Source organism: Globicephala melas, chromosome 2, assembly GCF_963455315.2.
Source record: "Globicephala melas chromosome 2, mGloMel1.2, whole genome shotgun sequence".
Lineage (NCBI taxonomy): Eukaryota > Metazoa > Chordata > Mammalia > Artiodactyla > Delphinidae > Globicephala > Globicephala melas.
The window spans coordinates 43393503-43414628 of record NC_083315.2 but is presented as its reverse complement, the minus strand read 5'-3'; the positions used below and the strand labels follow the sequence as shown (position 1 = coordinate 43414628).

Here is a 21126-nt window from a genome sequence, read left to right as displayed (position 1 = left end):
ATCATTCTAACTGGCTAGTACATTCACCTATGTATTTATTAACTTTTTGGAACTTATCACCTTAACTTTAATATTCCTGCCTAAAGCTGTACTTCTATCTTAGAATTTAGTCTTATTCCCCTTTATCTCTTTAAAGGGAGTTTCATATATATATATATGTATATGGTCTTACAGTTAAACTGTGAATTCCAGACAGTGAGCACGATTTCAGCAAAGTTTTAAACACCTGACGCAAGTCGTGTTTTCTATGGCTTCTTTTACTATCTGCAAGTAAAGAACTCTCCCCTGTACAGAAGAAAGTTAAAAGGTGGCCAAGCAAGACCTTCTGCAGGTAAATTTCTGAGCTGAATGACACTCAGAGAAGATCTCTAAGTGGTACTTCGACATTCAGGGTCTTTCTGAAATAGGTCACCACCTGAAATGTCTCTTGTGAAAGGTCACCACACACTGAGCAGGCAACAAAGCACAACACTTGAGTGTTAGAAGGTCACTTCTCTGGTGATGAGTTAATTAGCAAGGACAGCTTTCATTTTCCTATCCCTAACACTACTATCAGCATTCCCCAACCTCCCACCAGCTCTTAAGCGTCACTTACCATTAAGCAATGACTACGCTGGGAATAGAAGAAATGAAATAACACAGTTAATCCCAATTCTGTTTCAAGAGATAAAAGCAGTTTTTGTTTTTTAATTTCAGGATTGTTGAAGCTATTTTGTAAAACTTGCAGGTAACTTTAAATTGTTTGTATCGCTACAAAAATCTTTGTGTGCAGATGTAGGTTTGTATTTTAGAAGAAAAACTGATTTAGCATAAAGCTTTTAGTTTCTTTAAGACATTTTACTTCTAAATTTCTAAAAGCAATCTTTTTTATATTTTCAGTGATTCTAACTTAATTCTCTCAAAAGGGAATTTTAAAACATCAGCTGCATTTCTCATGACTAACTAGACCAAGTCATTAATTCTTCCCCAAAAGGGATGCATCCCAAAGTTTGGACATCAATGAAAAAATGCTATGCAACTCTATTTTTGCCTTTTTGCATTCTCTGCTGGAAGATTCTTGTTAAGCAAATACCTACATTGCCTAGGTACAGATAATTTCTTTTCTGTGAGGAGTATTTCTCCTTCCATTCTTCAATAGAACAAAAACTACCCTTATTCTTGAATTGGGATTATCCATCACACTACAACTGCATTCCACAATCATCTGTGAATGACTTTCTCTGGTATAATTCAGTGCTGTATTAAAAAATATATATTTTAACCACCTTTTTTAAATGTTAAAAACCAAAATAACAAAAACTGGCCTTTCTGCCCTATAATTTGATGGTTTATGTAATTATTTTCCTTATAGCCCGGTGTCTAATGAGTAGAGCAGAAAGCACTCCCCATTTAGACCCACAGACAGTATATTATTAGAAAAGGTGGCTGTAGATGAGTTTTCATTATCAAGATACACTAAGGAGTTTTCCGTGGGAAACAAAGGTCTGCCAGCTGGTCCTAGCTCACAGCACGTTTGTACTGTACAGCAAAGCCGATACCTTCTTCACATCAGCTATCCGTTCCTTCTTAGAGGCTGGCTTCTCTTTGGCTTCTGGAAGAACTGGCTGGGATTTGGAACCTCCCGATTCACTTTCAGATTCTGACTGACTCTCCGAAGATTCAGAACTACTGTTTGACTCGCTGCCATGTCCACTTCCTGGATCGCTGCCCTGCTCACTCTCCGACTGGCTGCCTGAGTCTGAACCCGAAGCTTCTTCAGATGCTGAATGACTTAAAAAAAAAAAAAAAATTAAATATTTAAGAACTGCCACATAAATCTGTTTTAAAATAAAAATCCTAGTGTTAATATGACAGCAGATAGTAATTTGGTAATACAAGATCAAAATTTTCTAATTCACTTTTATAGTCTTATTTGCAAACAATGTCATTAGTCCCATTCTCAACATCCCTAATAGCTACCATTTCCTGAGTAGGTACATGATGCCATATGCCACCTAATTTATATAGATTAGCTTTTTTAAAAAAAAAATTAAAAGGGGGATATTATTTTGTCCTTCATTCAGATGAGGAAAAACTGAAGCTCAGAAGTAGTTAAATAACTCTCCCAAGATGACACAGGTAGGATTTGAAACCAGGTCCATCTGCCTGAAATCCACTAAGTCTTATTTGTTCATCATCAGTCCCTCCCTCAAGAGACAAAACCAAACCAAAATGAAACGAACGAACAAACAAACAAAAAAGCAACCAACGCAGAACAAAACAAAACCAAGGCAGAGTCACCCAAAGAATAAAAATGCAATCTGGTTGCAATTATCCAATCAGTGGTTCTGAAAAATAGGTGCAAATTAAAACATACACATGAACCCCAAACCAGAACTCCTGCCTTGAAATCTCCTGCAGTGAGTCCCAGACCTGGTAGAGTTAACAGAAAAGAATAAACAAAGAGCCTAACCCAATGAAGACTGCCATTGGCTTCCACACACCCCCACCCCTTCCTCATTCCAAACCCCTCCCAGGAAAGAGCAATGGTAAGTAGGTAGATGAAAGCAGAAGCCACACACACACACACACACACACACACATACACAAACACACACAAAGGCGGCCAGGGAAGATTGAAGGCAATATACCACCCCCTGTTCTCCAATAGTTAAAAAGTAATTCATGGGCATGCTGGTAGGAGTGAGGATACTCTAAAGCAAAAAGACTAAAGTTGATGGACTCTACAGGAAAAAAGTGTACAGCTCACTCAACTCTTCCGCTTAAAAACTATCTTTTCATTTAGGAGAGGCAGAGCAGAGGAGGAGGCAAGCAGCAACCCACAACCTAGAGTAACATCAGCAGAAAGGACCCCGAGTTTAGCAACCAGGAGATAAAAGACACACGGCACGAAGCCAGAAAGGCTCAAAACAAAAACAAAAACAAAAAAAAGAGAGAGAGGCTTTGTATTTTTGTTATTTACCACCACTCCCTTCCAAACTAGAAATGAGGCACTATCACTTGACAAACATGTCCACAGAATGAACAGGAGAGTACACTGGGAATATCCAGTGTGATCCACAGCAAGCACAATGCAGTTGAGGGGACGTTAGTTAAGATGAGAAAGCAGTGAGAATAAATGGAGGGGGAGGGCGTCTACCTTGGAAGGGGAGCAGAAGGGGAAGACCATTTATTAATTGCCTATCATCTAACAGATGCCAGGCAATACGCTGAGTATGTTACATGTTCACTTTGCTTATTTCCCAGAACAACGCTTTTAGACACTATTATTCCCATGTGAAGGATGAAAAAATTGAGAAGTTTTAAATAACCTGGTCAATGACAAAACTAGAAAGTGCTGGGGGAGTCGGGGAGGGGAGCAGGAATTCCACCTCAAGTGTGGCTCTAAAAAGCTCATATTCTATTTTACCACAAGAGTTCAAAGCCTTAGAGACTCAGAAAATAAACCTTATCCCTGTTACACAACATCCAAAACCAGTCAGGCATCCCTGTAACAGCGACTGAGTACCTACAAGGCCTCATTATACTTACTGACTCCTTGGTCCTCTGCACAGGAAAGCTGACTAGTCCAGCTGACTAAGGCATCTTAAGTCACTTATTCTCCACCTGTGACCACTCAGAAGGTGGTCACCAGGCAAGAGGATAAAAGAGGAAGTACAGTTAAAAGGTGTAGGCTCTGGCCTCCATGGCTTGGGTCTCCGTCCTAGATCATCTCAGGCCTGTGCCCTCTTTTAACCTGTGACATAAATCATTGCAAATATGATGTAAACATGCAATGCCAACTCCCACATCAGGGTATATGTGTGTATACAAATATCTCATTCTCTTTAAACTGCCTCATAGAATGAATACACTACATTTATTTAAACTGCCCCCTTATTAATGGAACATTTAGGTTATTTTTAAACTGTTCTCTTAACCAACCAGCAACAAATATCCGTGATACACTTCCATATCTCTGTATTTCTGAGTATTTAGATTTCCAAATTGTTCACTATAACCAATAAAACTATAATATCTTTGTATATATGCCTTCATGTGCAGCTCTGTATTTGTGTTTGTGTAGGAAAGTGACCTCTGGAAACATAAAAATACATATAACACCTTTTAGGTAAAAAACACATCTATGTCTATGTGCATAAATACATTTTAATCACCAAATTGCTAACAGTGGTTTACTCTGTGAGATGGGTTATTTGAGTACCTAGTGGATTCCATGAACTACTTACTGGTGCAATTAAAAAATAAAAAAATTAGTAACTCTGAAAGTCAAACTCAAGAAAAGATAAACATCAAGTTTACAATTGTATTTACCTCTGGGGGTTGAGGGAGGTAGATGTAATCAGAAAATGATATTGGTGGGGGACTTCCCTGGTCGTCCAGTGGTAAAGAATCCACCTTCCAATGCAGGGGACGCGGGTTTGATCCCTGGTCCATGGGAACTAAGATCCCACATGCCATAGGGCAACTAAGCCCGTGCCGCAAACTACAGAGCCCACACGCCACAACTAGAGAGAGAAAATCCGCACGCCACACTAGAGAGAAGCCCGCGCACAAGGAAAAGCCTGCGCCGCAACGAATAAAGATCCTGCACGCCTCAACTAAGAGCTGACGCAGACCAAAGGAAAAAAAAAATGATATTGGTGGGTTTTATGACTGAGGCTGAGTGGTTGAGTTCATAGTCATTTGTTATGTAAGTATTAATCTTTTTAATGTTTCAAATGGTTCATAAAAAATCCAACCAGAAGAGTCAAATTCAAGGCAAGGGACGTTAAGTATCCCCAATCCTATACAAAATGAGCTAAAGATATGAATGAGGGTGAGACCAAGTGTTGTTTTTTTTTTTCCCATCATTTCTAAAACAAGTCAGATTTAAGAGACCTAAAATAATATTCGGGGGAAAAAACGTTTTTAAAAATAAGCCTTAATAAAGACATAAATGAATTAATTTGCATACTTCTCCTAGGAGGACAAGTTTCTAAATGTTGAAAGAGAAAAAGAATATTTAGGAAAAAACTATAAATACCTTCACATTTAAGGCACTGACGGTCTAATTATTCATTCCAAAGGCAGGATATTTCCTGAAATGTTATGCAGATTCACTATTAATGCTGAATGATAATAATAAATACTATCAATATTAAGTTATAGTTTGTAATGTTGATTTAGAGTAGGAGATGTGGGATGTCCACAGGACTGAAAAAAGGGACAAATCAAGTTAGTGGGTGAGTAGTCCTTTAGCTAAGCTTTCACCTAAAGTAATAAAATTACCTGATTTCCAATGGCATTAACAGTTATAAGGCAATTAAAAATGGAATTTCCAGGAATGATTAACCACCATAAATACAGAATCCTCATGAAAAATAAGTTTACCTAAAAATTACTCAAAACCTAAGTTGCAAACAAGTTTTATAATTTCTGATTGAACAATCATCACAAGGGAAATACAATGCAAAAATAAATAAAAGGGACAAGTCAAAATTGGGAGTTTTTCAATTCCAATAGAAAAATGCTTATTTAAAAAAAGCTTACTTCTTTTCATTCACTGATAAAAAAGATTTGACATCTGTTCAAAATCCTTTCTGAAGCTGGCAAAAATGGAGTGATTAAGTGTCTCTTACAACTGGACTCTGAAAGCAAGCAGCATTAATAGCTATTGTTCCATTTTTAATTTTTAATCACCGCTTCCCAGATAACCACAAGAGGGCAGCACAGCAACACTTCGCTACAGAGCTAGCCTGCGGGTTCTCGGCCCAAGAGCTGCCATTTCAGCACTTACTGGGTACTGTTTATTTTCCTAAACTTACAAAATGGCTGAACTGCTTGGCAGAGCTGTATTTTCTTTTTGTTGGTGGTGGTGAAAGCAAAATCTAGTAAAAACGCAAAGCCATCTACACTGGCATTCCATAAAGTTTATCTCCAGACTATGTTCTATCAATATGAAAATAGCTAACATTTGTGGAGCACTTCTGTGCCATTTGCAAACATTCCCCTCTAATCCTTCATTTTACGTAAGAGGCCTAGCCCAAGTGTGTGTAATGTCACCCCCCAGCCCCACAGCCTGAATTATGAAATCCACACTACTATTAACCTCTAAGTGGTGTTGCTGTCCCTGTCATAATCAGTTAAACAGATTATTAAACCACCCAACAAGAGATTAAGGCCAGAATCATTCCAAGGGTGGTGCAGGACAAGTCACTTCTATGTGTCATAAGAGGATAGAAAGGCAAAGATTAAGTCACGAGTTTCTTACTGATGAAAAAAATATTGGATGTAGCTCCTTAAATAAATTGAACAGTATCTTTAAGATCTCCTCCACCTCTAGTTCAGGTCCTATGATTCTTAAGAATAAGCTACATTATAAACCAGTTTCAACGACAAGTAAGAGACTGAGAAAAGAAAGTTCAATGTATACACAACAAAGGATTTATACATACAACATATGAAGAATTACATAGCAAAGAAAAATCCAATAAAAAACTGGGCAAAGGAAATGGACAATTACAAAACCCAAACTGCAGTAGCCCATAAACATATAAAAAGGTAATTAAACCTCACTGGTAATTTGGGAAGTGTATTTACAACATATTATTTTACATTAATCTGCTTGGCAGAAATTAAAGTCTGGTTAACATTAAAGTATGATGAGAAAGTAGGGAAAATAGTACTCATATACCATTACTGAAAAAGTAATCAGTAGAAGCTTTGGAAAGCTATTTGGCATATTACCCTAGAAATATGCATGAATCGTGTGAGTTAATCAGTGGGTATATCACCTAAACGAATTATCAAATGTGTGCAGGAGATGGAAAGTATAAAAATGTTCAGAGCTCTGCTCATAAGATTAAAAAAAAGGAAATAACCTAAATGTTCATGTATGAAAATGCAAAAATAAAATGTGAAACATTCATACTATGCAATTAACTACAACAGCTAAGACTAGGGATGAATCAGATCTATAAATATCAATATGACAATTTCAAAACTATCATATTTTTTAAACACAAAATATATTACATGAACCATGTGCGTTTTTAAAATGCCAAGGTTTTTATATGCCAAGTTCATGAAAGTGACTAGGGAAAAGGGGTGAATAGGATTTTAACTATATCTAACTTGTTGAAAACTTTAATTTTATTCTTTGAACTTCCCTGAATTTTTCTTAATTTCTCAAAAAAGAGCTGTTTCTAACACTGAAGAACTGATCAGTATTCCGGAGTAGACCTTCCTAGGATGCGGCAATTCTTTTGGAACTCACTTTAACACTGGAAACACTAAGGATCCTCTTTTCGGAAAAAGGTACATATATGTAAGAGACAAAATACACACAAAAATGCTGTGTAGTTTCAGAAGATAAAGGGTTAATTCAGTCCCATCAGTAAACCAGCCCACCCCACCCCAAGATTAAGAAACCCAATGATAATGGAGGAAAAATCTACTTTTAATAACCATATTTCTAAAATTTTCAACTGGTACCAGGCAGAAGTCACCTTTATCTCTATTATGCTACTCTGCTCCCCAATAACCAGTAAACATTTGAGTAGTCCTACATAGTTTAGGAAGCATTAAACAAATGGAACCCAGGCATACATATCATTACGGAAAAGTGAATTATAACAAGAAGCCTGGGTAAGGTACAAATTAAATATTCATTTGGCAAATACCTATCCCAATGTGGGTCTGGCAGAGCACTAAGGATTAACACAAAAGGCGAGGCAAGCTTTCTACTCGGGTAACAACATGGAAGACTAACCCTTCATGCAGTGAAAGGCAGTTACAGAGAGAACTCTCCCTATAATCTACCATGCCAACTGATGTATTTACATACATTTAGAACCCTGAGGTTAGATGAACTTATTTGACCAGGAGTTCCTTTCAGCCCTTTGAGTCTTATCTTTCCTTATTAACAACTTTCAGGCTACAGTTTTAGACTTTTATAAGTTAGCAACTCCAAAGCTCAAAGGAGATTTAAAAGTCCTGGCTGCTAACCTCAGTAGTAAATGTGGAACTTACGACCACACTGTCATAGGAAGTAAAGTGAAGTCCCTGAATCAGGCCACAGAAAAGGAAAAGTGAGGCCTCCCAACTTTCTTAATAACAGCCAACACTCGCTGTGGCAAGCACTTTAGTGTTTTAGACCAGTTTCTCACACTCACCATTATTGATGTTTTTTTGTTGCGGGGGAATAAGGGGTCTGTCCTGTGTATTGTAGGATGTTGAGCAACATCGCTGGCCTCTACCCACTAGATGCCAGCAGCACCCCAACCTGAACCCAAAATACCTCCAGACACTGCCAAAAGTCTTGCTGGGGGAGGAGGTGGTGTCCCCAAGCTGAAAACTAGTGTTATAAAAAACAGTATTTTACTTAATTCTAACTTCCCCAAGAGAGACATACTATATACCCTTACTCCTATTTTAAAGACAGAGAAACAAGCTCAGAGGTTCCTGCCCGAGATTCTACAGCTAAAAAGAAACAGAAAAGAGACCCAAAGTCCCGTTCCATTAGCCCTTATTTCCCAAACCTGCCTCAGTGCAAGAATCAAGGGAGGCTGTTGTTCAACATACAGATTCCTGGACACCACCCCAGAATGACTGAACTCAACACTTCCAGGGAAGAAGCCTGGGAATATGTTTAACAAGCACCCCAGGTGATTCTTGGCAAGTAAATCTGGGGACTTAAATGCCTATATAAAGCTAAATTTAGAGGAAACAAACTTTTTAATCAAGCAAGGGAACTGGAACACTGCAAGGATTTGACCCATCACCCCCTTCCCTCAAAATGACAACTTACCAGCCATATACTGCCTCCATTTTAAGGTCAAATCAACCAGCATTATCAACTGGAACTGAAGGCGCCCTCTAATTAAGGTTTTTGACAGCCACCACACTCAGGAACCATTTCCCCAGAGGGCATGTCTATAGGACAAGTGTTCGCAACGCTGGCTTTGCAATGGACACACCTGGAGCCCTTCTGACAATCTCCCCCCTCCCCTCCCCTCCTCTCTCTCCTCTTCCCTCCCTCCCCTCCCACTACAAGACCCCCTAAATCCAATCAGGTATGGGCCTGGGTTTTTTAAATTCACAAGTGATTCTGATGCAAAGCCTATGCTGGAACTAAGTTTACCACAACAAAAAACAAAAATTAGAAGCAAAGCTCAGTCTCTACAAACTGTGGCCAAATCCAAAGTGCATGTGTGGTGCTGGAGTCTGTCCAACCAGAGGAGGGCCAGGTTCTCGTCTCCAGCACCCCTCCACCCACCACCTTTCCTCATACTACTCCCCCATCGGTTTCTCAAACTACCCCCAGGGGAAATCACTGGATACAAGTTAACTTGAATCTTTCCATGTAAAATCACCGCCTTTTGAAAAGCAATCTGTCTCTGGCATAAATCACACCAGTGATTTTCAGCTTTTGGTTTCTTTAAAAATGTAAAGTTTTTTAAGACAAACAGAGTACACAATTAGTCTACAGTTTTACTATTTTCCCCAATCACCTACATAGTTTCCTCTTACCTATCTAATCCTGGAGCCAAACTGCCCATGTCTGAATCCAGTTCTATCTACCCTTTATTCCCCCTTGTGCCTCAGTTTTCTCATCTACAAAAGACGGGTGATAATCCTACCTACCTCACAGACCTGATGTGAGGACAACTCAAAGTAACACATATCAAGGACTTAGAACAAGTTGCAGGCTCATAGTAGGCACTATTGTTAGCGATTATTGAATCTCTCCAAAACAATCAATGCAGTTTTCAATGAAAAATCTCAACGATCATTTCATCTACTGGTTTGCGCAACTGTAAGCAGAACCAGAATAAACGGATAGGAGAAGTAACTATAAATCCTCGTTAAGTATACAACCCCACTGAAGGAACAGGATGACAAGAGTATAAGAAGAGCTCAGCAGGAGGCAGGACCACCCACAGAAGTTCAAAAGAAGAAAGCTCTGTGACAGTTAACCTGGGAATGCTAGTGGAAGGAGGTCACTATCATTTCTGCTACACTAACCCTCACACTAAATAAAATATACATTCAAAACTCCTTGAAACAGTGCCTGACACAGTGAACACTCAATAAAATGCAAATCCACCCTGGTATTCACCACATGTTATTTTCCTTCATGACAAAATCCAAATGAAAGATTACCAGCCACGACTGGGCTAAGAAAGAACTCATACAAATGCAATACCCTGAGGTTTATTTTTATATTCTATTCTCTTGTTCTGTTTTTAACGCTGGTTACAATTCACAACCCACCAGTGGGTGACAAATACCACTCTAAATAACTGATTCACAGCACAAGCCAGGGCCACTGCTCTAGCCCTAAGTTACCTTTATCAGCTATGGGGAAAAGGAATTCTGAATGGAATGTAACTGTTCAAAGTTAATTCTGGAATCCAAACTTTTGGAGGTCTCTAAACGGGTTCAAGTAGACAATCACAGTAACGAAGAGATAGCACTAGAACTTAAAGCAATTGGAGGTGAAAACATCCCATTAGTATAAACATTTCAAAGGTATGCTACAGCAGGATCTGGCATGACATTGAAATGGAAACTTCTCCTCTTCCATCAAGCACCCCATCCCCCATTGATTCCAGACCTCCAAATTCAAGCTGCCCTAAAAAGGGAACTGAGAAAATAGGACAAGGAATGGAGAGACAAAGGATTAGAAAAAAATGTAACAAGTGCTCCATCAGAAGATTTGAGACACACGGGGAAACATGCAAACATATGGAAACACATGCAAATTGGAAACACATGGAGAGCTTTTAAAAATTAATCACAGGGGTTGGGCTGGACATTGGTATTTTTAGAAGCTCTCCAAGGTCTGAGGTAGAAACAAAAAATAGAATTCAACAACTCAAACCAAAAGTAAAGGAAATGAAGAAAGCAGAGGAAACCCAAAACACAAATCATGAGACTATGGGTCTAACACAATAAACTGGACATTAGGCATTATGTTAAATCAAATGCCGCTATGGTGAAGACTGATTAGTAAAAGCAAGCTACAGCCAATTAGATTTTTTTTAAGATTTATTTATTATTTATTTATTTAATTTATTTTCGGCTCCGGCGGGTCTTGGTTGTAGCACACAGGATATTCGTTGTGGTGCACGAGCTTCCCTCTACCTGTGGCACGCGGGTTCCAGAGCGTGTGGGCTCTGTAGTTTGCGGCACGCTGGCTCTAGTCGAGGTGTGTGGGCTCAGTAGCCCCGCAGCATGTGGGATCTTAGTTCCCTGACTAGGGATCAAACCTGCATCCCCTACATTGTAAGGCAGATTCTTTGCCACTGGGCCACCAGGGAAGTCCCGCCAATTAGATTTTGTTGTAAATATTACTGTAGTTACATTTATATCCAAACAGCACTGCACCTTGGTATTAATTATTCACTCTTGTACAGCTTGAGAGGGAAATGAGGCAGAGGGTAAACCAGGGCAATAATTACCAGCTCCAGAAGGAGGAAATAAGGCATCTACTCAGAGTGACTGCCAAGAGGAGGGCTATGACTCACACAAGCTGGTCTACTCCAGAAAGAGTCATATGCTCCTTTCAAAAGGCTGGGTTTCTCAGGGGGATAAATTTTAAAAATAAAAACAATTAAAGGATTAACTGCAAAATACACCCAAGGTTTCAACTAACTATAAGAGGACCTGCCTCCTAAAATCATTTTAACAAACCTCTCTCCTAATTTGCCTAAATAGACCAGACTCCTGTGGGAGGCTAGGCCACCAGCTACAGAACCTCACGGGCAGCCTGGCTCTTAAAGAGGGAGTTAGAGGGACTTCCCTGGTGGCTCAGTGGTTAGGAATCTGCCTGCCAATGCGGGGGACACGGGTTCGAGCCCTGGTCCGGGAAGATCCCACATGCCACGGAGCAACTAAGCCCGTGAGCCACAACTGCTGAAGCCCGCGTGCCTGGAGCCCATGTACCACAACAAGAGAAACCACTGCAATGAGAGGCCCAAGCACCACAACGAAGAGTAGCCCCCGCTCGCCGCAACTAGAGAAAGCCCGCGCACAGCAACAAAAGACCCAATGCAGCCAAAAATAAATAAATAAATTTATATATAAAAAAAAGAGGGACTTACAACAAAAAAAGAAAGATGAAGCGTTAGTAATAAAATATTACTAGCAGCTTGCAGTTACTGAGTACTTTCAGTGTAACAGTCTCTCTTTGTTAAATACTTTATAGGCATTGTGTGATTTAATCTTCATAACCCAGTGAAGACTGTCATTATCCACACTTTTTTTTTTTGGCCATGCCGCCCGGCATGCGGGATCTTAGTTCTCGACCAGGGATCGAACCCGAGCCCCCTGCAGTGGAAACTCGGAGTCTTAACCACTGGACCACCAGGGAAGTCCCATATCCACACTTCAGAAATGAGAAAATTCCAACAGTGTACTTCATTAGCCTAAACTGGGAAGAAAAGTTTTCAGTACTAAAGTAAATGCTGCACTAGTGCCCATCATTGTACACAGCTCTTGCTCGGCACGGAAGGAACAGTTAAAGACTTCACAAATTACAAAATAACTCATCAGAACTGGATCCTAAGTATAAAATCAAGACTATCTTTAGAATGATGCCTCAGCTGCTGCTCTTCTGCAACACTCTCCCCATCAATGTCAGAGTAATCACATTTTCCCCTCAACTGTGGGGACTCTCCAGAAGCTATCACTAAAATAACAAAAATGGTGACCTTAGCCAAACATGTTAACATAATGTTGTAGGTCAATTATACTTCGAAAACAAACTAACTTACAGAAAAAGAGATCAGATTTGTGGACCAGAGGCAGGGTTGGGGGATGGGGGGGTAGTGAGGGGTCTGTGGGGAGGGGGAATTGAATAAAGATAGCTAAAAGGTACAAACCTCCAGTATAAGACAAATAAGTACTAGGGATGTAAGGTAAAACACGATAAATATAATTAACACTGCTGTATGTTATACAGAAAATTTGTTTAAAAAGTAAATCCTGAAAGTTCTCATCACAAGGAAAACAATTTTTTAATTTTGTATCTACCAGATGATGCATGTTCACTAAACTTATTGTGGTAATCATTTCATGATGTATGTATGTCAAATCATTATGCTGTATACCTTAAATTTATACAGTGCTGTATGTCAATTATCTCAATAAAACTGGAAGAAAAAAAGGGACTTAACCAAACATGTTAACAGTAAGATGCTAAATTGGAACTGCTTTGAAATGCAGCATGAGTGCCTTCCATACACCTACATTCTCCATGATTTATTTCACCAAGCAAAGCCTTGTCCCCCCACCTCCAATACACCCAGTAGAGGAGCTTTTAATAAAAGGGTCTCTGCCCTCAGACTTCCCTTATCAATTAGTTTAGACTGATTAGGGGCAAGGCCATAACATATAAAATATGTGCTCCAACACTGTGCTAAATTACTGAAAACAAAATAAACATAAAACAGACCCTGGGCATTTGGTGAATTGTGTCAACTTCTGTTGTTTGGATTTATACTAATAACACTGAAGTTCCAAAGAAATAGTAATAGGCAATTTTGGTGAGGTATGAATTTGAATTCAGTGCCCAATCAATCAGGTTGAAATGCAGGAGGGAATTATTCAGCTATAGTACCAAATACCAGCTAAGTAGCCCAACATAGTTGTTTTTATATGTATGCAAAATAACTCTTGGGTGATTAAAAAGAACACTTTCTTCGCTAAAACGCCCTCCTTAAGAAAGTCAACTGAGTTCTAAGGTTTTCAAAACAAACAAACAAAAAAGCTAAAAGACCTTAAAAAACTGATGCTCATGCCCAGAATAAATTTACCAAATGTCACACAGAGCAGTCACTTAATTTTTATGTCAGGAGCAAGTTGACTGTGCCACATTTTATGGTGACTGTAATTTGGTCACAAGTAATGAATGATAGGAGTCTGAAAATAGGTGGTTGTAGGAGGTATCTCTCACAGTTGTCAGGGTTTGCTATATATGGGAAGGGGTAAGTAAACCAATCAATTATAAAATCTGTGAGTTTCACATACTGTCAGGTAAAATTCAACTAAACTTCCAGATTCATCTCTCAAACAACAACTTGCTAAAGCTTTTTATAACTAAAGCTTCTTATGAAATACTGTTTGCCCACCTTCCTGCAACTGCTTAACCTTTACAAAAGATGTTACTCTCCAAAGAGCCAAATATCAACTGGAAACTGCAGGTTTTCAAAACAAGAATCCAAAAGAAAGAGGAAAGATTAATCAGCACTTTTCTTGCCATTTCATTACATTCTGCACACAGGAGGAAAACCCATAGAAAGCTCAATGAACAGACCTAATACTCTGGTTCTTTAAAGTTAATTGGCTCCAAGTGGCATGCAAACTGTTCACAGATATACTGCTATATCATAATATTCATTTTAACTCACATAGTAACAATATTTATTACATCTACAACAGAGCAGTTCATATCCTGGAACACCACTGCAGTGTTACTTAATTCTATCTTTTAATTTAGGGTATTTAGCAAATAAAATTTTAATACAACTAACCAGAATTCAGTCTCAATACACAAAAAGAACCTTTCTTCTTCTTGCTTTATATCCACCTTCAGAAGTTGCTAACATGTTAATGATCATCAAATTCTTAAGTATTTGTCCCTAAGACTGTTAAAAATTTCATCATATATATTTGAGCATATACTTTAAAAATCACTTACAGAAGCTTTGATGAACGAGTCTATAAAACAAACTGAAAACCCAATTTCACCTGAAGTTTCCACAAAGAATTCTTCGTAAAGAACCAAGACTATGCAAACCTACAAAACCAATTAATAATGTAGTGAATTTTATCTTCTATAAACTTTATTCAGAAACTCATGATATGCCCAGGTAAACATCTCTTTCAAAGTACCATACTTTTACTCAATAAAAAATTTCTGAACTATTGCCAACTATGTGACAGATCATTCCAGTTATTGCTAAAAACACTTCAAAAGTTTAGAAAAAACTTTTCACCAGGGTACGATTACGAAAACACCAATATAGTCTTTCCTTCTTACTTAAATTCATTACGTGTGACCAAATTACAGTCACCGTTGGTAAGCTATGATTTTTTTTTAACCAGAAATCCTTGCAAGGGTTTCCAAACAAGGCAGACCATGAGCATCATTACAGCATTTTAACAAGTTTACCAGGATTGAATTAAAATTTCCAGAATGGGGGATCTGAGAAGTTTCCTAAGATTTTGCCAAGTAATTCCACTACTGGCCAAGCTTTGGGAGTCACTATTCTTCAGCAAGTGCTTTAACACTTAAGAAGAGTTGTTTTCTAACACCTGTTTGCACAGTTATGGATGCCTATTGCTGTATTCTGTTGTTTAAGTTAACCTAATATTAGTAACCTAGTAGTTACTGGTCAGGTGAATATCTTTAGCTATTTTCTACTTAACTATCCCGTTGTTAATCTTAAAAATAAATCACTTTGCACATACTGACCTGAGTTTTTCTCCATCAAATGCCAATTGAGAAAATGTTTGGTACCAAGTAAAAATGCACGGGGACAAGTTCAAATAATCTTCCCTTTGTTTATGAGCCATGTATTAAACAACAGCTGTAACACCGTTAACAAGTTTCAATTAAAATAAAAATATCTCCTCTTGATAGTGAAACGCTTTTGGTCAATGGTAACAAACTCACTAATCTCTTCACAGTGAACACAAAAAAGAAAAAAAAAGAAGACCCGCTAGGATATGAGAAAGGAAAGCGAAAACGATAAAAACTGGCAGGTTTTCGACTTGAAGGTTTCCGATTAGTGCCTTTTACTTTCTCCAAAAGCAGAAGCCGCTTCTAAATGAGGAAAACCATTCCTAGGGATGGGCAAAAAATACACGCTGCAGGGTGGAGACGGCCACAGAGCTGGATGGAGGGCGCCGCCTGGGGCGAAATCGCGCAGGAGGGCGCCCACCGGAAAGTCCCAGACAGCCTTCCCTTCCCCTCCCCCCCACCCCTCCCCCGTTCCCACCCCCGCTCCCACCCCCGTGTCCCTTGGCGTGCGGCTGCCTAGGCGAAGAGGAACGACGTAGGCTGCGCACGCAGCCTAACGTCACTGCGTTCGCTCCTCCCGGCGACGAGGCGCCTGACGTCGCAGGGCGGAGCCTGTCCACAGGCCGCCGCTGTTGACCCGCTGTTACCAAGCGCGCGCACAGCCAATCAGCAGTCGGCGCCGGCGCCGGCCGGCCTTTGAACTCGGCACGGCAACTTCCTGCTGTTTGGCGAGTACACAGTGCAATGCAGTATGTCTGTCAGCGCTGCGGCACAAAGGAACAGCCATTTTGTGACTGAGCTGGACCTGCACCAAGATGCCAGGGGCTGAGAGAGCTGCTGCCGGCGCTAACTACCAAGCTGCCCTTTATTTCAGTACCAAAGAACAAAAAAGGAGGAGGGGGGAGATACTTCGGTATTTCAGGTTTCAATTCGCTTTATTTTCAATCTTCTCAAAAAATCCCGATTCCTAAGAATTATCAGCATCATAAAATGGCTGCCACTTAAAAAACTCCCTGTTCCACTCCACAAGCAACTGCATTATGCCAACTTCTAACTATCCCCAGCCTTTTAGAGTAACAACTAAAAGGCTGATTAAAAAGATTTTGCCCGCACCTCAGGTTATCAAAATAAAATCTGGTTCAGAGGCAGACGTTTTGGAGATAAATTTAATAAACTGTTTCAGTTCTTATGATAAATTGAAAACGCAGCGTCCTAGAACACACAGCTCTTTGTGTGCAGTTCCATTCACATTTCCTTCTCTTTCCATTTTGTGATATTACTGAAGTTACCCCAAACCGCAAATTATTTTAGATAAGTGTGTGGTATACATTTCTATATATGTCTATCACGAAAACTTTGTTTCAGATATTTAAAAATTTAGATATCAAGTATCTTTAAAATGTTTTTGAAAGTGAACTTTTTAACCTTCAAAAATCATGATATACAAAGTATAACATTATACTTAAGCATTAACTTCAAAAGAACAACAAACTTACAAAATGACTGTTAAGTATTGCCATTATTTCCAAAAACTGGAGCATACCAGCCATACCTAAATTTACACTCAGTTCTTTCAGGTGCTAAAGTAAATCTCAGACCAAAAAGTTTACTTGACCTGCAAACTCCTCCCTTCCTCTCCTGTGGCTCAGGCTGCAAAAGTGGATATCTGTAGTATTCCCTAAACGCTACAGACTTTATGCCACAGAAACTAGGTCCTTATGGAGAAATTCTGATGGATTAAGGAACCAAGTTCTGGCTACCATAACAGTCACCTTAATTTTAGCTCACTTAAAAATAACATTAATCTACTACAATAAAACACCACTAACATTCTATAGCTTTACAATTTTAAAAGGAAGTGATGTCATAATTATGTGCATGTATTAAGGTATGCAATTTGGGGTAAAAGTAATTTAACACTCCATCTTCTTTTCAAGGAGTCTCTCAAAATATTTTTTGACACTCATCAGGTATATGAATCAAAATATACGTGACAAAAAAAGACATTTAAAAGTACAGTGCATGCCTCTAGTTAAGCTGCAACCTCATTACCAGGAGACAAATGCATGGCAACTTCCATGTAATTTTCCAGGTCAGAGTATCATTAAAAGAAAGAATAACAACACCGCTTAATTTTTTTAAATTAGAAAGCAGAGTCTGATCAATGATGTTAACCACAAACCTTGCCTGAGAAAGCCAAAACCCATGTGAGATATGCAAATCATACACTCAAGGGAGTACCAATTTTAGGTATTGAATCTTTAATAATTTGTCAAAGATACCTGGGGATTCCTATTTGTTCAAATCACCATCACTTTTCAGAAAAGTCAGTTTAGAATCAGTAGAGAAGTTTTCTGTCCTAAATCTAACCTAGGTATACATGGGCAATTCAATTCCAAAGACAGTAATCCAAACTATGTGACAACTCAATTTGCAAAAGAATTTGGAAAGGTATTTTTAAAAGCAAGGGTCAAAATATTTTAAGTCTTATAAAACATAAAAATTTAACATTATTAAAAAACCATTTTCAAAACTTTCAAATCACTAACCTAATAATAAAGTATATTGTTTATATAAAATTATAAAAGAGCAAAGCTGGGGAGAAAAAAAATCATATAATCAATCAAATTCTTGTTAAATGCATGATTTAAAATTTATAACATGACAATTCATAGAACACACATCAAGAAATGCATTCATATATACTTTAAAAAATTAATATACAGATCATACAAAACATCTTAGAGGCTTTTCATACAACAAAACATCTTAGAGGCTTTATTACTTAGTCACTAATATGGTGAACTCCAACAAATGTGAAACAAATCATGATTTGAACAAACAGTACATTTGTAAGCTTCAGGAGATAAAGCATTCCAGGCGACTCTGTCGAAATAAATCAATAAATTTAAAGCAGCTACAACTAAAATGCAAGGATAAAATACTACATCTACCAACCAGAGAGCACTGTCTGAATATAAGCATACAAATGCAAACCATAAAGTATTTTAAATATAAAACATACAATTACAATCAGTAGCAAACACAAAATAAAAGCATGTTAATAGTATTCCAAGATTTCTGTGATCACAGGTCTGATCTCATAAATGCAGGAACTGTAATCATCGAGAGTAAAGGTTTTGATAAATCTTATCAAAATTTCCTAAAATGTCAAGAGTATCAAAAGAAATACAGAGTCAAATAAAAATATAAACTGAGAGGCATCAGTCAAAGGGTCCTTTTTGCAATTTCATTTTAAAATGTACATTTTTTCATTCATATAACTTTCCCAAATGTCTATTTACTATAATTTACTACCACAAGGCTCCTCTATGGCCTTCAGTTACAAGTTTGGGTATCCTAGATTCTTCAAAGAAAAAATTTGCCTTGTATGTAAAATGGTGCAATGCAGCAATGGCTAAACCGACAAGGTCATTTTCCTACAGCACGAAAACCTAAAAACTGAAATTTATTGACAAAAAAACTGTAGTTTACAGGAAAGGCCCCCTTGAATAAAGGTACCTTACCTTTTGACTGCTGTAAGAGGCCTTAAGTCACAACTTAACTTTCATAAATTGCTACCAAAAAATTAGGGTGTGGCATATTAGCAATCTCAAGGTCACGCTTTAAAAAACGAATCCGAATTAGTAAAATACTTAAAATAAAACAGATAGCTATCCTTGTCTGTCAAGGTGAACAATGTAAGCTGAGGTTTCCCCCAAAAAAAAAGAAAAAAGGAAGAAAGTTGATAGCTCATACCTCGATGCATTGCTGTGTAGCGAACTGTCCTCCTCTTGGCTTTTGTCCTTATTTCTCATCATCTTTTAATTCTTAAATATTAAGGGGGAGGGGGAATCTGTGTTTGCTTTGAAGTCCTGTGCCCAGGTATTTACTGTCAAAAGTTGAAAGAAAGGTAAGGTCCCAGCTTCTATCGATGGATTTTATTATCAGGAACAAAGTCCTGACGATGTAACGATATTGTTATAACACAACAGCGGTTAAGCACCAAAAAGCAAAATATTTCTATTTTTTCTTTAAAAAAAAACACATAAAAACAGGCTAAACCGAACAGGGAGAATCATCACTATCAATAAGGAAAGTTTCTCAAAGTAACACACTGGATACAAATAACAATCTCTGTATCTTATTGCGTCATCCAGGAATTTCTCATATTTACAGAAAATAAAGCAAACATAAACATATAAATCTTTTAAATTATCACTAATGATCATGAACTTACCTGATCCATGTAGTAGGTCCAAAGCAAGAGTCCTATCTAGTAGTAGAAAAATATCAGATCCAAATAATTAAAAATAAAAACAAAATTCTCCGTTAAAAAACAAAAAATAAATAAAATTATCCTCAAATATGTTAACTGGTCAAAAAAATACAGCAACAATTAATCCTAAAACGGGTCCGGAAGAAAAAAAACCTCATTAGCAGAGCGCACAAAAATGGAGGTGCGCCATGGCTTCTAAGCTGGAAAAAACAACGACCTGGGCTCTCAGTACGGCTGCTTCTTTCCAACAAGGCACGAAAAGAAAGCTCCCAAAAGCTGCTTTTCTCCCTAAAAAAGGTTCGAATCGACCCCAGTAAGTCACTAGGACAGGCAGGGGGCTGCGGGGGCCCCCTGAGGCTGCCTGAAAGTTAGGGAAAGTTGCGTAAAGTGAGGCGAAGGCAGGGAGCAGAGCGCGCTCTCTCTAAGGCACAGCCGCCATCTAGAGCCTCCTTCCCAGCTCTGAGAGCTCTGCCTTTGATTGACACTCTCTACATTTACCCCACAACTCAGGTGATGTACCATAGACCCACCCCTTCATCTCCACCAAAAAAAAAAAAAAAAAAAAAAAGATCCTCCATCCCAGGGAGCCTAAGGACCCCTACCCCCACCTCTCCCTGCCCCTCCAGACCACCCCATCAGGGGGAGGGGGGAGGGTTTCTTAACCCCCTCTGGCTCAAGCACCCTTTTTAAGCCAGAGAGAAATGTAATTTGTTCCTTTTGTCTAAAGATCTGCTAAATATTTCAGTCCTTGAGCTAAAATAACTTCCTCTCTGGACAGGAAGTGGTGTTTTATCAAGCCATTTTGAAAGAGGGATAATTCTTAGAGTATATAAAGCTCAGCTTAAGTATTAATCTTTTTAAAAACTACCCCCCACCATGGGTAAAATGGTTTCTAAATAAAAGCAAAACCTCAACTTAATAAATTAAATTCAAGTCTTGCCTTCTTTAGGAAGCCTAAAAATTATCTAAGGACTAAGTTTAAGGGGGAATTTTCCATCCCAACTGGAAGAAAGGGGTACAACTCAAGAGCGCCTCCCTAGTGTTCAGTTGCATTAGGGCAAAAATTAATGTAACTAGTTTTTATTCAAGAATCTCAAATTTTCTTCGTACTTTCACAAAATTCTTTAACCCATTATATAACCTTGCCAAAACCTTACCCAAAAAATTCTCATACCACACTGATTTGGGGGCAAAACAATGTTCTTAAATTCAAGAGCATGTAACTACCATGAAAAAACAAACCCAAGAAACTCCACCTCCAAAACCAACACAACACATATATCTCAACCATTCCCTTGTATATCTAATCAAATTCTAAGTATATACCCATTTCAAC

At 38.4% G+C, this 21126-nt stretch overlaps 1 protein-coding gene across 4 annotated transcripts in view; it reads right to left on the bottom strand.

Moving 5' to 3' along the window:
* CHD2 (chromodomain helicase DNA binding protein 2) overlaps positions 1–20321 on the bottom strand; it is a 120927-nt gene extending 100606 nt beyond the window's left edge. For 2 of the 4 annotated variants that reach the window (XM_030873187.3, XM_030873189.3), the window contains exons 1-2: positions 15464–15909; positions 1539–1770 (exon numbers count right to left, since the gene is read on the bottom strand). In XM_030873187.3, the coding sequence (XP_030729047.1) occupies positions 1539–1770; positions 15464–15564 (333 nt within the window). In that variant the 5' untranslated portion in view covers positions 15565–15909. Of the gene's footprint in view, positions 1–1538; positions 1771–15463; positions 15920–19270; positions 19404–19751 lie in introns of those variants that run through there. The other 2 variants (XM_030873188.2, XM_030873191.2) reach the window with 2 other exon arrangements.
* Positions 20322–21126: the final 805 nt, after the last annotated feature.